This window comes from Myxocyprinus asiaticus, chromosome 23, assembly GCF_019703515.2.
Source record: "Myxocyprinus asiaticus isolate MX2 ecotype Aquarium Trade chromosome 23, UBuf_Myxa_2, whole genome shotgun sequence".
NCBI lineage: Eukaryota > Metazoa > Chordata > Actinopteri > Cypriniformes > Catostomidae > Myxocyprinus > Myxocyprinus asiaticus.
The window spans coordinates 23,112,240-23,126,824 of record NC_059366.1 but is presented as its reverse complement, the minus strand read 5'-3'; the positions used below and the strand labels follow the sequence as shown (position 1 = coordinate 23,126,824).

Sequence of the window (14,585 nt, the reverse complement as noted above, 5' to 3'; positions counted from 1 at the left end):
GCATTACTCACTCATGTTTGAAGCCTAAGTACTTAACCAGATGGGTTCATTAATGCTAACATGACCAAAAAGAATCTGACACTTTATGAATGAAATGTGACCTGAGCTGAGTAAACCTGACTAACACCGAATTAATAAAACACATGTAAACAGAGCAGAAGCGTACAACACACCAGATCAAAGTTAAACAGATGAGTTGTCTGAGAACATCCCACATTTTGTACTGTTGGAATGAAACCAGTTTTGGTGGATCTAGGAGCTGTTAGTATCCATAGCCCTTACAGTCTACACCAGCATAGTTGACTTGACCTTCAGCAGCCATCTAAAAACAGCTCTGCCCGTCAGCAGCACCATCCACAGGCTCTCATGGCTTAGACCAAGACAGGGGACTTGCTGGCTACTGGTAAGCAGAGGATTGTTTGAAAGAGACTGACATTAGTATAATGGTTAAAGACCTAATTGAGGGTCCCACACTCTGGGAGACTTCCTGAGGGAGCATTTTGTTTAAATTCTGACTTCATATACCTCGTTATATTAATCTATTAATGTTTTAGTCATGGAGCATAAACATTACATAAGGAAGTCATCTAAGACAGGAACTGACCGGACTGGACAGACGGTTCTATTAAAATCAACTTAAAATGTGACAACTTCATCCGAAAAATACCCTTGTCCTGAGAACATCGTTCAACTTTTCAGTTCAAATCTATTTTCATTATATAGCTGACCCTTGCCTAAATGTATGCTAGTGTGGTGTTATTGTGCACACTTATTTACAGATATTGCAAAATATAATGATTATATATATATATAAAAAAAAAAAAAAATCTTATGTTGCTGGATATCCCAACAGTGAAAGAAAGAAAAGGCCACTGTAGCCCCTTTTTTTAATCAACTTGCACTTTGGAAAAGAAAATGCAATAACCAGATTTAAATATCGAGTAGGTTTGTGTTCATCTGCCAGTTTCAATCTTACAGCCATCCTGAAGATTCACTGAAATTAACAATTTCCCTACACTCATTAAAGAATAGGCATGTGGAGAGATGTCATAAGTGGTCCAGAACTGGAAAGCCACAAAGAAAATCAACACTGATGGAAACAGTCTCATCAGGGGTGGTGTGCTATTTCTAGTCCTAAAAACACGACAACACTGAATGCTGTCCAAGTGAAGAGACAACCACATTTGTGTCATTATTCCAACATACTCATATTATTAATGCAGATCAAATTCAGTACATCCATAAAACTCAATTTTCACAAGCTTTAACTGCTCAGTAAATGCCATGTGAACTGGAGTGGCCCTTAATTTGAAACTTTCATTTGAGCACCCGAATACAGGCTCACAGAGGTGAAATACTATTCTACCAGTTGTTACTCTAAGGTAAGACAAGAGAACTCATAATAACATTGTGCTGACATTTGTATGCACCAACTGTAAATGTCCCTTGGATAAGGCATTCTCAAAGTATTTTGGCAGATCATAAACAGTGGATCCCCATTGACATTTAGCTGTAACATCTTTTCAGAACCGAACGTGTTTCTAATGACACTCAAATGTCACAGAGCTTCAGCACAAAGTATGGGGAAATAAATTGCTGTGGGTAACCCCATAACTTTCCTCTTTTACATAGGGGGTCTCCACTTCAAATCCCCGTCCCCACTCAGTACAAGAGCACAGATGGTTTTTATAATCTATGCTATGCATGCTAGTGTGACAGCTACTGTATGTTTTAATTTAATCATGCTGAAACAACACCTCCTGTACAGTAATGAGAAATGCAAATGGTTGATTGTCCATTTTGTAGTCTCCATAATAACAGGCTAAACATTTTCTAAATATATGAACCTGGATATCTGAAAAATTTTACATTGAGATTGTGACTTTTAAAAAAACACTTTTACAACTTATTTGGAAAACTTTTACACAACTATACTTTTAAAACTTCCACAACAATGTTTGGCATTTGCTACTATATTTTAGTTACTCTTAATATTTTAATGCATTCTCCAAATACAACTATTTTTTTCCCCCTTAGCAGTTCATTTTCATCCAAACCACACAGAGGTATTTATATCCCTCATCTGCTGCTTTCAATTTTAACTGAATTGCAACTTCATGCTTTCTGTGTGCCATCTGTTACAGTCTGAACTGCTATTAGCCAAGAGAAACCCTCATTTCAGCACCTAGCACTAAATCAGGGTACACACAGTGATACACAGTAGCATTTGCTAACAAAATTTCATCCAATTCAGAAAGCCCTGTATATTAGCTAAATTAAGCTATAGACTTTTCAACCTCTGCTGCCTTGTGCTTCACAGAAACCTGGCTGAGTTAAGCCATTCCGGGCAGCACGTTACATCTGCCGGGCTTTCAGCTGTTCAGTGCGGATCGCATCGTGGAGTTAACGGGGAAAACGAGAGGTGGTGGAACATGCTTTTACATCAATGAAAGTTGGTGTACAGATGTAACAACGTTAAAGAAGATGTGCTGTCCTAATTTGGAAGCCTCTTTATTAACTGTAAGCCTTTCTACTTGTCACGGGAGTTTTCCTCGTTTATTATGGTGAGTGTTTACATCGCGCCAAACGCATGTTTGAATGCCGTGCTGCAACAGTTGGCTGATCAAATCACAGACACGGAACAACAATACCCGGACTCAGTTATTATTATTCTTGGGGATTTTAACAAAGCAAACCTCACATGTGAACTGCCCAAATACAGACAGCACATTACATGCCCAACCAGAGACAGAAATATACTGGATCACTGCTACACAACAATAAAGGATGCATTTCGCTCTGTCGCTAGAGCAGCTTTGGGACTCTCTGATCACTGTCTGGTTCATCTTCTTCCAAACTACAGACAGAAACTAAAATCTGCTCAGCCTGTAGTAAGGAAGAAGCAGAGCTGGAACTACAAGCCTGCTTTGACTGCACTGATTGGAGTGTTTTTGAGGCTGCAGACACCAATCTGGACGAGCTCACAGATACTGTTACATCATATATCAGTTTCTGTGAGGATATGTGCATCCCTACTAGGACTTATTTAATGTTTAACAACGACAAACCATGGTTTACAGCAGAACTCAGGCAGCTTCGTCAGGTCAAAGAGGATGATTACAGAGGTGGGGATAAAGTCTTGTACAATCAGGCCAGGAACACACTGAATAAGGATATCAGAGTGGCTAAAAGAAGATACTCTGAGAAGCTGAAAAACAAGTTTTCAGCTAACCACCCTGCATCAGTGTGGAGTGGCATGAAACAACTTACGAATTACAGGACTCCTACCCCCAACCCTATGGTGGACCAACAACTGGCTGATGAACTGCATGTGTTCTACTGTAGATTTGAAAGGCCCAATCTCACACCCCATACCCGCTCTGACCTTCACTTCACACAAACACCAACACCTCCTGCAAACCCCCTCCTCCCCCCTCCTGCTACTCAACCTGCACTTAAGATCTGTGAAGATGATGTGTGCCATGTCTTTCGAAAACAAAAGATAAGGAAACCAACGGGCCCAGATGGCGTTTCACTTGTATGTCTTAGATCCTGTGCTAACCAGCTACCCCCCATCTTCACACATATCTTCAATAGATCACTGGAGCAGTGTGAAGTTCCCTGCTGCTTAAAACGCTCAATCATCATTCCTGTCCCAAAGAAACCAAAAATCACAGGACTTAATGATTACAGACCTGTTGCCCTAATGTCTGTGATCATGAAGTCATTTGAGAGACTGGTGTTGGCCCACCTGAAGGACATCACTGGACCCTTTCTAGATCCCTTTCAATTTGCTTATCGAGCAAACAGATCTGTGGATGATGCAGTCAACATGGGATTGCATCATATCCTGCAACATCTGGACAGACCAGGGACATATGCAAGGATCCTTTTTGTGGACTTCAGTTCAGCTTTCAACACCATCATCCCAGCTATTCTCCAGACTAACTTACACCAACTCTCTGTTCCCACGTCTATCTGTCAGTGGATTACCAGCTTTCTGACAGACAGGCAGCAGCTTGTGAGACAGGGGAAATTCACTTCCAGCACCTGTACAATCAGCACTGGTGCCCCCCAGTGATGTGTGCTCTCCCCACTACTCTTCTCCCTCTACACCAAAGACTGCATCGCCAAGGACCCCTCTGTCAAGCTCCTGAAGTTTGCAAACAACACCGCTGTCATTGGTCTCATCCGAGATGATGATGATGAGTCTGCATACAGAAGGGAGGTTAAACAGCTGGCTGTCTGGTGCAGTCAAAACAACCTTGAGCTGAACATGTTCAAAACGGTGGAGATGATTGTGGACTTTAGGAGGAACACCCCAACACTGTCCCCCCTCACCATTCTAAACAGCACTGTGGCAGCAGTGAAGTCATTCAGGTTCCTGGGCACTATCATCTCACAGGACCTGAAGTGGGAGACCCACATTGCGAAAAAGGCCCAGCAGAGGTTGTACTTCCTTCGCCAGTTGAGGAAGTTCAACCTGCCACAGGCGCTGCTGATACAGTTCAACTCAGCAGTCACTGAGTCTGTCCTCTGCACTTCTATAAATGTCTGGTTTGGTTCAGCTATGAAATCGGATATCAGAAGACTACAAAGGACAGTTCGGACTGCTGAGAGGATTATTGGTTGCCCCCTGCCCTCCCTTCGAGAACTATACACTTCCAGAGTGAGGAAAAGGGCTGGAAAAATCACTCTGGACCCCACTCACCCTGCCCACTACCTTTTTGAACTGTTGCCTTCTGGCCAACGCTTCAGAGCTCTGAGCACCAGAACCGTCAGGCACAGGAACAATTTTTTCCCCCAGGCTATCCATCTCATGAACAGTTAAAACTGCCCCATTGAGCAATAATTAATGTGCAATACACAGCTTAGTCTTTTTATATTATCCAACATATCCAACCTCTTCTGCCATTACATTCCCTTGCACTGTATATAACCGATTTGTATTTAGAGTTGCACTACCTATGTGTATGTGTGTATGTATGTGTGTGTCTGTGTATGTATGTATGTGTGTTTGTATGTATGTTCAGTACATATAATGTGTGTGTGTATGTATATATATATATATATATATATATATATATATATATATATATATATATATATATATATATGTGTGTATGTATATATATGTGTATATATATATTATATATATATAGTGTATATATGTGTATGTGTGTATATGTATGTGTATGTATGTGTATGTATATATATGTATATGTATGTATTGTCTATTGTGTATTCTATATATACTTTTTTCTTTTCAGTTTACTTATTTCTTATTCAATTTTTAATAATTTTTTAAAAGTCTTGTTGCTGTTTTGTATTGTGTACTGGAAGCTCCTGTCACCAAGACAAATTCCTTGTATGTGTAAGCATACTTGGCAATAAAGCTAATTTTGATTCTGATTCTGAGAAAGACTCATGTCATAAAATTCTTCAAAAGCATTTGGACAGTTCATGCACAACAAAATACTGTAAAAATTGAGAAAACAGCAAACAGAAAACAAACAGACTGAATAATCAGACCAGAAAATGATATATTTCCTCTGAATTGTAAAACAAACAAACAAACAAAAAAAAAAATCTGAAAATGCACTCACATATGCGCTCGTCCATAGACATCAAGTCTATTTTTAGAGCACATAGACCTTCCTCACTGTTTTGTCAAATATTTTGGCTTCTCAATGGACTAGAAGCTCAATCTCCTCAGCTTTGCAATGATGTATACCATTTCATCATCAATAGCTGAGAACATACTGTATTTTACAGATGATTTGTTTATCATGCTTTTTCTTCTGGACTGTAGGCCTATATATTTTCTGAAATTCTGAGACATCACATTGGATTATTTACCCAAGCAAGCTCACAGACAAGTAAACAATGGCTCATTTTACAGAAAACAGCCTAAGGTAGGAGTTGATATAGAGTTTGTGGCTATTTGGGGATTACAGGAGCAGTGATAAGGCAGACATGAGATGTTTGTCTTTATTGTCTTTCAGAGATCATATTTCACTTCGTGATTCTTTTGCTAAACATTCATACTGTGGTGTTACGACAATAAAATAAACTACATAGTCACATTCTTTAGAATGGAAGCTTTAATTTGACATATGACATGTCTATGTATGTGCTATATGACAAGTGTCATATAGCACATACATAGACATGTTGTATATTCAAACTTACATTTCTATATTTGCGAGTCTTTCGGGATGTAACATAAATGCAAAAGTGACGAAGTTCTGCCATTGTAAGCTTTCAAATGGTACCACAAATTAGGGCTGGGCGATATGTCTTAAATTATATCTTGATATTTTTCAGCCTATTAATGATTTTCGATATACACTACCGGTCAAAACTTTTGAAACACATTCAACATTCATTTATTGAACATTCTTTATTATAATTTTTTTTTTTTCACATTTTATAATTATAGTAAAGTCATCAAAACTATGGAATAACATAAATGGAACTATGGGAATTATGTTGTGACTAAACAAAATCCAAAATAAATCAAAACTGTGTTATATTTTAGCATCTTCAAAGTAGTCAAACTTTGCCTAGAATTTGCAGACATGTACTCTTGACATTTTCTCAACCAACTTCTTGAGGTATCACCCTGGGATGCTTTTTAAACAGTATTGAAGGAGTTCCCATCTATGTTGGGCACTTATTGGCAGCTTTTCTTTATTATTTGGTCCAAGTATATAAAGTATAATTATAAATTATAATTAAGTAATCAATTTCAAAAACTTTTTTTTAAAATTAAATTTGAGTTTTATAATGAAATAAATTAATATGGTGGCACAATTATATTTTTGTCTACAAAACTAATTACAAACATTTAAGCATACGCCTTCAGATCAAAAGATTTTTAAGATCATGAGAAACATTTCAGTCAAGTGTTTCAAAACTTTTGACCGGTAGCGTATATCTCAATAATTATGCATTTGCTCTGAAATGGCTCGTGTTTTGTTTTTTCTTTTCTTTTTTTTTTTTTTCAGAGGAACCATCATTTCATCCAAAAAGCCATTAGGCCTGTCGCGATTATTAAATAACCGTCTGATCGTGGTCATTTGATACAACCACGATTGAGCATTCTAATTCCAATCACATTTTAATGCCAAAATAAGGGAATTTTAAGTGAATATACTATATAAATGCCATGACCGGCGCATTTGTGTCATTCAGTTGAACTCCGAGTCCAGGCGTCACTGAGCCGCACCGCAGACGTCAACCAGTTCCAGTCTGGAAGAGCGGGTGAAGTGCTCTGATCAGTGTTGCCAACTAGTTTCAATGGAAAGTAGCTAAAGCCTGCTCGAAAAGTTGCTAAATGTTGCTAGATGACGTCATACGCTAATTAACATATTCGTAATTACAGTACATACTGTTATACCCTATTAATTCCCTATATCTATCAATCACTCAGAGAGAAAGTTAGAAGCGACAAAAACGTTCTTATCTTTTCTCTCACACAGCGCTCAGCCATAACAAACCACTATGTGCATATTTACAAAAATGCATTATTTGGTTGTCCAAGTAAGTGTCTGAATTCAGAGAGTTCAGAAACAGGAATGAACAACTGTCTAAAAATCTCTTGTGATTAAGTGCATGAAAAGAATAAAAATAAATGGTCAAATTAAACTCTTTAAATTTAAAACAAAAGGGAGCAAACAATACAGATTCGTCACTGATCCTTGACAACACTGTTTGCACACGCGCAGCTCATTCGCGTCTATGTCAGCTGCCATGCGGTCAACTGATTGTGCTGCTCCACCTTCTCGCCTGCTCACCTCTCTCTCTGTCAGTCTCACTGAACAGAGTAGACGCAGAGAGAGGTGTGCCTCCGAGTCCGGGCAGGAAAGCAAGACCACGCACTCGCGGGGCAGTACTGGCGACTTCTACGGAAGGTAGCTAAGGGTTGTCCAAAAAGTCGCTAGACTTGTCGCTAGGCACTTTTTTGAATAAAAGTCGCTAAAGAGGTCTGAAAAGTTGCTAAATCTAGTGACAAAGTCGCTAAGTTGGTAACACTGGCTCTGATACGTGCGCTGTGAGCAGAGGCTCACACCAAACTCCCGCAAAAATATAAATGAACAAGTATAAACTGTGACAGTGAACGCAAAGTGCTCCAGTTTCACTTTAAACGATCATGTAATGGCAAATGTTCCTGGTTTATAGACGAAGTGCCACAGAGGAGGAAACGCATGCATACTTCTGTAGAGTGATGAAATGATGAAACGAAATTTCAAAGGTTTTGCTTCATGACAAATAAGGGCTCGTGGGTGTAATCATAGCATTAAAATAACTTCTGAAAGTGAAGAAACATTAAAAAAACAATTTATGTGCCAGACACAGGAATTGTATTTATTTATTTATTTATTTTTTGGTGATAGGAGAAACAGTGCACAGAACATTACAGTGAGACACAGAATATAAAACAAGGTAAGAGTATAAAGAGACATACAAATAATAGGACATAAAACAGAATGGCGTATGAACATGTGCAAGTGGTAGTGTATGTGCAAGGTAGTGGTATGGACAGTTACTGAATTAAATATGAGTGAATTTACATATGTACATGAGATATGTATTTACATTATTGCACAATGGGGGAGTCCTGAGGCAGTTTAATTGTTCATGAGGAAAATAGCCTGAGGGTAAAAACTGTTCTTGTGCCTGGATGTCCTGGTGCTCAGTGCTCTGTAGCACCAGCCAGAGGGCAACAGTTCAAAGAGGGACTGGGCAGGGTGTGTGGGGTCCAGAGTGATTCTACCTGCACGTTTCCTCACTCTGGAGACATACAGGTCTTGGAGGGTGGGCAGGTGAGCACCAATAATCCACTTAGCAGTCCTTACTGTCCGTTGTAGTTTCCTTCTGTCTGATTTGGTGGCTGAACCAAACTAGATAGTTATAGATGTACACAGGACAGACTCAATGATGGCCGAGTAGAACTGTGTCAGCAGCTCCTGTGGCAGGTCCTCAGCTGGCGAAGGAAGTACAACTTCTGCTGAGCCTTCTGCACAATGGAGTCTATGTGGATGTCCCACTTCAGGTCCTGAGAAATGGTAGAGCCCAGGAACGTGAATAACTCCACTGCTGCCACAGTGCTGTTCAGGATGGTAGGGGGGGGGTGCGAGGGGATTTCTCCTGAAGTCCACTTTCATCTCCACTGTTTTGAGCGTGTTCAGCTCAAGGTTGTTGTGACCGCACCAGACAGCCAGCTGATCAACCTCCCATCTGTATGTAGACTCATCACCATCACAGATGAGGCAGATGACCATGGTGTCTGCAAACTTCAGGAGCTTGACAGTGGGGTATTTTGCAGTGCAGTCATTCGTGTACAGGGAGTAGAGCAGTGGAGAGAGAACGTATACCTGAGGAACACCAGTGCAAATAGTGAGGGTACCGGATGTGAGTTTCCCCAGTCTCACTAGCAGCTGCATATCTGTCAGAAAGCTGGTGATCCATTGACAGATTGGGGTGGGCATGGAGAGCTGGGACAGTTTGGTTGAGTGACAACAGACAAAGGATAATACAGTGCAATACTCAAGTGGTTTATTATACAAGGTGATGTGTGCAAGGTGAAAAGGGGGGGGGGGCATGAGCAGTGCCAAACAAACTGATAAACCCTCTAAACTGATTAGAAAACAAAAAGTAAAAGAGAAGACCTTCAGCGTATGAGACGCCCTGCCTAAACTACTCTTTCTAGCCAAACACTCTAAAAAAAAAAACTTACAGTGGGTGGCACTCACTCCTAACCTAATGTGTCTAAACAGTTACATAAACCTGCATGTGTGCACAGTGTACGTCATGTGACCTTCTTACCTGTCCACTTTCCCCAATGTAACAAAAATAACGAAAATGACGACACTATATATCCAAATAACAAAGAATAACGAAAAGAGATAAGAAACAGGACAGGGAATGTACAATATCAAACAAAAACGAATGGGTTGATTTCTTCGCAACAACGAACGGATAGAGTACAGTAACACAGCCGGAGGCAATTGGTGGCGGAGATGATGACGTCAGAGGGAACTCCAATGGAAACAACCAATGGGAGATGTCTAGAAGGTAACAGAATACGGAAAGCCAGAGACAGCGCTGAACGACACACACACACACATCTCATATAGATACACACAAGAACGTAACAGACCTTAATGAGACAATTAATCATCACAGCCCTACAACAGACAATTAATCGTCATAATTGCAATTATTTGTTTGACAATTAATGGTCAGCCAAATTTCATAATCGTGACAGTCCTAAAAGCCATTATAGCCAAGTAGATTCAATATTTTAAAGACATTAGGCTAAATGAAAATCTATTTAAAAATTATTAGTTTTTCACTAAATAAACAAAAGATAGTCATTTTAATTGATAGGCACTTTTTATATTTCACATACTAATACATTTTTGTGAATGAACAAGGTGTGCAAAGCTACTTCATGACTTATTTTTGAAACCCAGTTGAACATTACATAATAATAAATTATTACTGTGGGGCACGTCAGGTTGATTGGAAGGATCTATGCACCCTGAACTAGTAGAGCGCAGTGATTCAATTTCTTTGATTAGATTTGCGATATACAAAAGTAATATGTTTCTGTCTTGTATACTTCACCTTCATCTGGGGCTTTTATTTTGACACGGAAAAGTATTTGACAGTTTACAATGTTCCGCACTTCCTTAAACACTGTAATCTCCTCCTTTTCTGTTATTCTGTGCCGCATTTGTAAATTTGTATAATATCTTGTAGCGGTTACTAATGTTTGGAATTGCGTGAATGCTTGAACCTGCATTACTTTGATTTCACCGGTATTTTAGAGCTCCTTGGATTTCACAATGCACGTGAACTGATCTGAGAGTGCAGCCATGCACGTGCACACAGGTCAGCATGTCACCGGTTTGCTCTGAATTGCACACAGATCATGTTTATCTGTCTTTAAATCGCAGCCTCGCAGCCTTTTGTGGATTAATAATCACATCTGACAAACTCGCCATTTTGATGTTATTTTGATTCATTGTGCATCCCTGAAGGATTGTGAAATTAGTTTACTGATGCGCTCTTTATGAAACTTAATGGCCAAATAAAACGAATGAATTAAAATCATCACGATATTCACAACATTTGTCAATTTTGCATCGTCAGCAAAATTATTGTGATTATATCATTAATATTCGATATATCGCCCAGCCCTACCACAAATGCCTGGCTTCTGGATCTGGGAACTATTATTTTTTAATACAAATCTTATTTTATCTTAACAGACATGTTAGTAAATACATAAATATTTGGCTAATTTGAATATGCTTTCAGCAATCAATAACAGTGCACTTTCAGCTGCATTAAAAACTTTTATCATGTTGAAATCCAATAAGCAGAATTCGGCAGATTTCTCCCCCAAAAATCAGTGTAGCAAATAGTTAAAATGTCTGCAGATTGTGCCTGCCAATTAGCATTCAGTCCATACACTGACATTACATTATGCCTAAGCATAATATATATATTAATATATATATGTACTTGTATAGCACACATTATTCCTCGATTTTAACAGAAGCCGCAACATGTCCAGTACAGTATCAGATATGTTGACCTAAAATTTACAGTGAAGACTCCAGCACTGAACTGGAATTCTCACAGGCTGATCAGTAGCACCCAGGCTGACTGTCTCCAGTGGCTGGCGAATAATATTCATATTCTAAAAAGTTACAGATATCCTCCTCAGACCTAATATAATACTCACAGCAGATGTAAATCTATGTTTTGATTCAAATATAGAATAAATTAGCTTTTCCTGTCTCTTCATTTACAGCGGGCTCACATCTGTGAGGTATTTTTATAGAAAAGCCTCCTGTTGGGCCACCCTGGCAGCCAGAACAAAAGTGAGCTTTGGGAGCCACCTGTCACTCCAGTGACTGACTAGGTCCTGTGCTACTGGTCTTTTCCACTGGTGTGTAGGGAGATACACTACAGACCTGCCACACACCTCTTGATTTAGATATTCTTAGTACCTGCTATAGTGGGGCCAAAAGGCTGTCAATGCTACAAATAAAAGGTCTAAAACTACGTCAGAAGATTCCATTGTGCCTTACGCTACTATCAAGCAGTGTCCGAAATTTCAAGTAAGGACAATATTTGCCCCCCTGGGCTTGATTTTCAGATGCATTTTTCTTTTTCTTAGGGCATACTGTATTTCTAACCACATAAAAATATATTGTGTCATCCTTTCAATATGTCAATTTAATTCATTCATTTTCACATACTAATAACTACACTGAGAATGTATTACCTCTTACCTATAAAATTAAATCAACATCAACTCAATTTAAGTATAATAAGTCAGGAGAAGAATATAAAAAATTCCAAAAGATGTTACACATACGAAACAGATATATTCATAACGGGCACTTTTATCTTGAATTTCAGGGGCATTTCTATCAATCTGTGGCAAATTTGCACCCATCATTTCTTAATTTCTGACCCTTCTGTCAAGGGTGTTTCCATCACAGTCTGACTAACATTGTGGGCTACCTAGGATAGTGACAGGACAGACATTGTTCCTGACCATATGGTATGTTGACAGAGGTGGCAAAATGACAGTGCATCATCTTTGTGTGGTCATCATCATCTGTGCTTGAATAACAATTTATACAAGAGGATCTATTTTTTCAAGGCTCTCTAATGTCAGCAACATACTTGAGCAGTCAATCTGTCCTCTCTAGACATCTGAGAATAGGACGGTGCACATGGACCGTGTTCTTCTCTGAAGACAGATAGACACACACACACACACACGCACACAAACACACACAAACTGATTAAAGGCCAAACACCTTTATGGTCAAAATAAATTATCTTGTCTGTTTCCACTAAGTGTCCAGGAACTAGAATGTTTGCTAGGTGTGTTTGCAGGGCTATAATTTTTACAGTACAATGAGAACTCGCCCTTCTGTGATATTTGAACTTCCAATCTCACAACACTGGCAAAATAGAGGGAACAAAAATGGCTCAGTGTCCTTTTGCACTTGTGCATGTTGAAATTCTTGTATATATCAAACTACAATTTCACAGAATTAGCTGGTCAAGTGTTAGTCATCAGACTTCATGTCACATACTCAATAATAAATGCAGAACAAGGATGAATCAGACTTGTGTGTAATGAACTAAAAAGCACACATTATGATCAATTCTGTACATCTTAATTGTAAATATGGATTTACAGGGTTTTATGGTCTGTGGTCTCATGAAGTTTCTCAATAAAGCAGCATTGCAGAAAGACTTTATTAAATCAGGCAAGAAAGTTGGTTCACAAAATCTAACAGTGCAGAAAGGCACCCCTAAAAAAGAATATTAATCACCCTCAGATGGAGATCCATAGATACACAAAGGCTACCACTCCTTTATACAATGAACAAAGCACACATGCCCAAAACAAATTTCCAAATCAAGAGGAATAAGAACAGCATACATAAAAACAACTGTCAGTAATACATCAGCATGTTAATCCACAGGATCATACTGAGGCAAAGGCAACAAGGTATGAACAAAGCAACAACATCAATCATAACATCATACATACGAGTCACATGATAGTATTATTGTCAGGAATCTTATGATAGGTCTCAAAAGAGAGTGAATTTGCTTGGAAAGTCTGATTTTTGTAGACTTTGAATATTGGAGTGTAATACCTAAGCGGAGTCCCTCTTATTCAGCAAGAGAACAGGCATCATCACTCATGAAAGTTTCAATAAAACCTATTAGACCTAGTCTGTAGGGAGTCAGATTTTGAATAAAGTGTGCTGATCTAATGAATCACTGAGTGTTTGGCCCAGATTTTGGGGTCTTACCCTAGAGACGGTGAGGGGCATGTTGAAGTCCTTGCCTCCTTGCAGCCGGAAGCCCCAGGGCGAAGGTCCAGTGAGTGCCACGTTGTAAGTACTCATTGTTCACAAAAGCCTATATATTTTTTAATCAACTGAATTTCTCCAAACAGACAGGGAAAATTGATTTGGGGGCAGGGCACGTGCCAAAAAGCCTCTGAAAGAAGAAGAAAAAAGGTGTAAAACAACGCCAACACTCACTCCCCCAAAAAAGCAGGTGCACTACAAGGCCAAGGCCCAAACTGCAACTAACACAAAATAACTTGAGCAACAGAGAAGAGATAGAAGCCAAAGTAAAGGGATTCTTGCCTGCTCAGATGAGCTGGAAAGACAGCCTAAGAATAGCTGCCCCTCTGCAGAGAGCGATAGCACTTTGGCATTGTGGGGAGGGGGAGAATGGGGTGCTTATATGGCATGTAAGGGGACACCCAGAATGCCAGGCCTCCCATGATTCACAGGGCTAATATAGCCTCCTCTCAGACTACAAGTTTTTTCTAGACTCCTTTCTTCTAGGGTGCCTTATTTATCTACACACTAAGGACCATTTTGAGGCCAACCTAGGGATACTGATCATATTATAACTGAATTAATAATCACATACATTTTGGTAATACAGTATTCCAAGCGTCCAAATGTATGTGAGTCCAATTGTATGTGAGTCCAATTCCCTGCAAGTGCAACCTTAGG

General features: G+C 39.2%; 1 protein-coding gene across 7 annotated transcripts in view; it reads right to left on the bottom strand.

The window, feature by feature from the left end:
• Window positions 1-14,191, bottom strand: part of LOC127413720 (LIM domain-binding protein 3-like) — a 71,313-nt gene extending 57,122 nt beyond the window's left edge. For 2 of the 7 annotated variants that reach the window (XM_051651088.1, XM_051651089.1), the window contains exon 1: window positions 13,866-14,178. In XM_051651088.1, the coding sequence (XP_051507048.1) occupies window positions 13,866-13,961 (96 nt within the window). In that variant the 5' untranslated portion in view covers window positions 13,962-14,178. Of the gene's footprint in view, window positions 1-13,865 lie in introns of all 7 variants that reach the window. The other 5 variants (XM_051651092.1, XM_051651086.1, XM_051651087.1 and 2 more) reach the window with 5 other exon arrangements.
• Window positions 14,192-14,585: the final 394 nt, after the last annotated feature.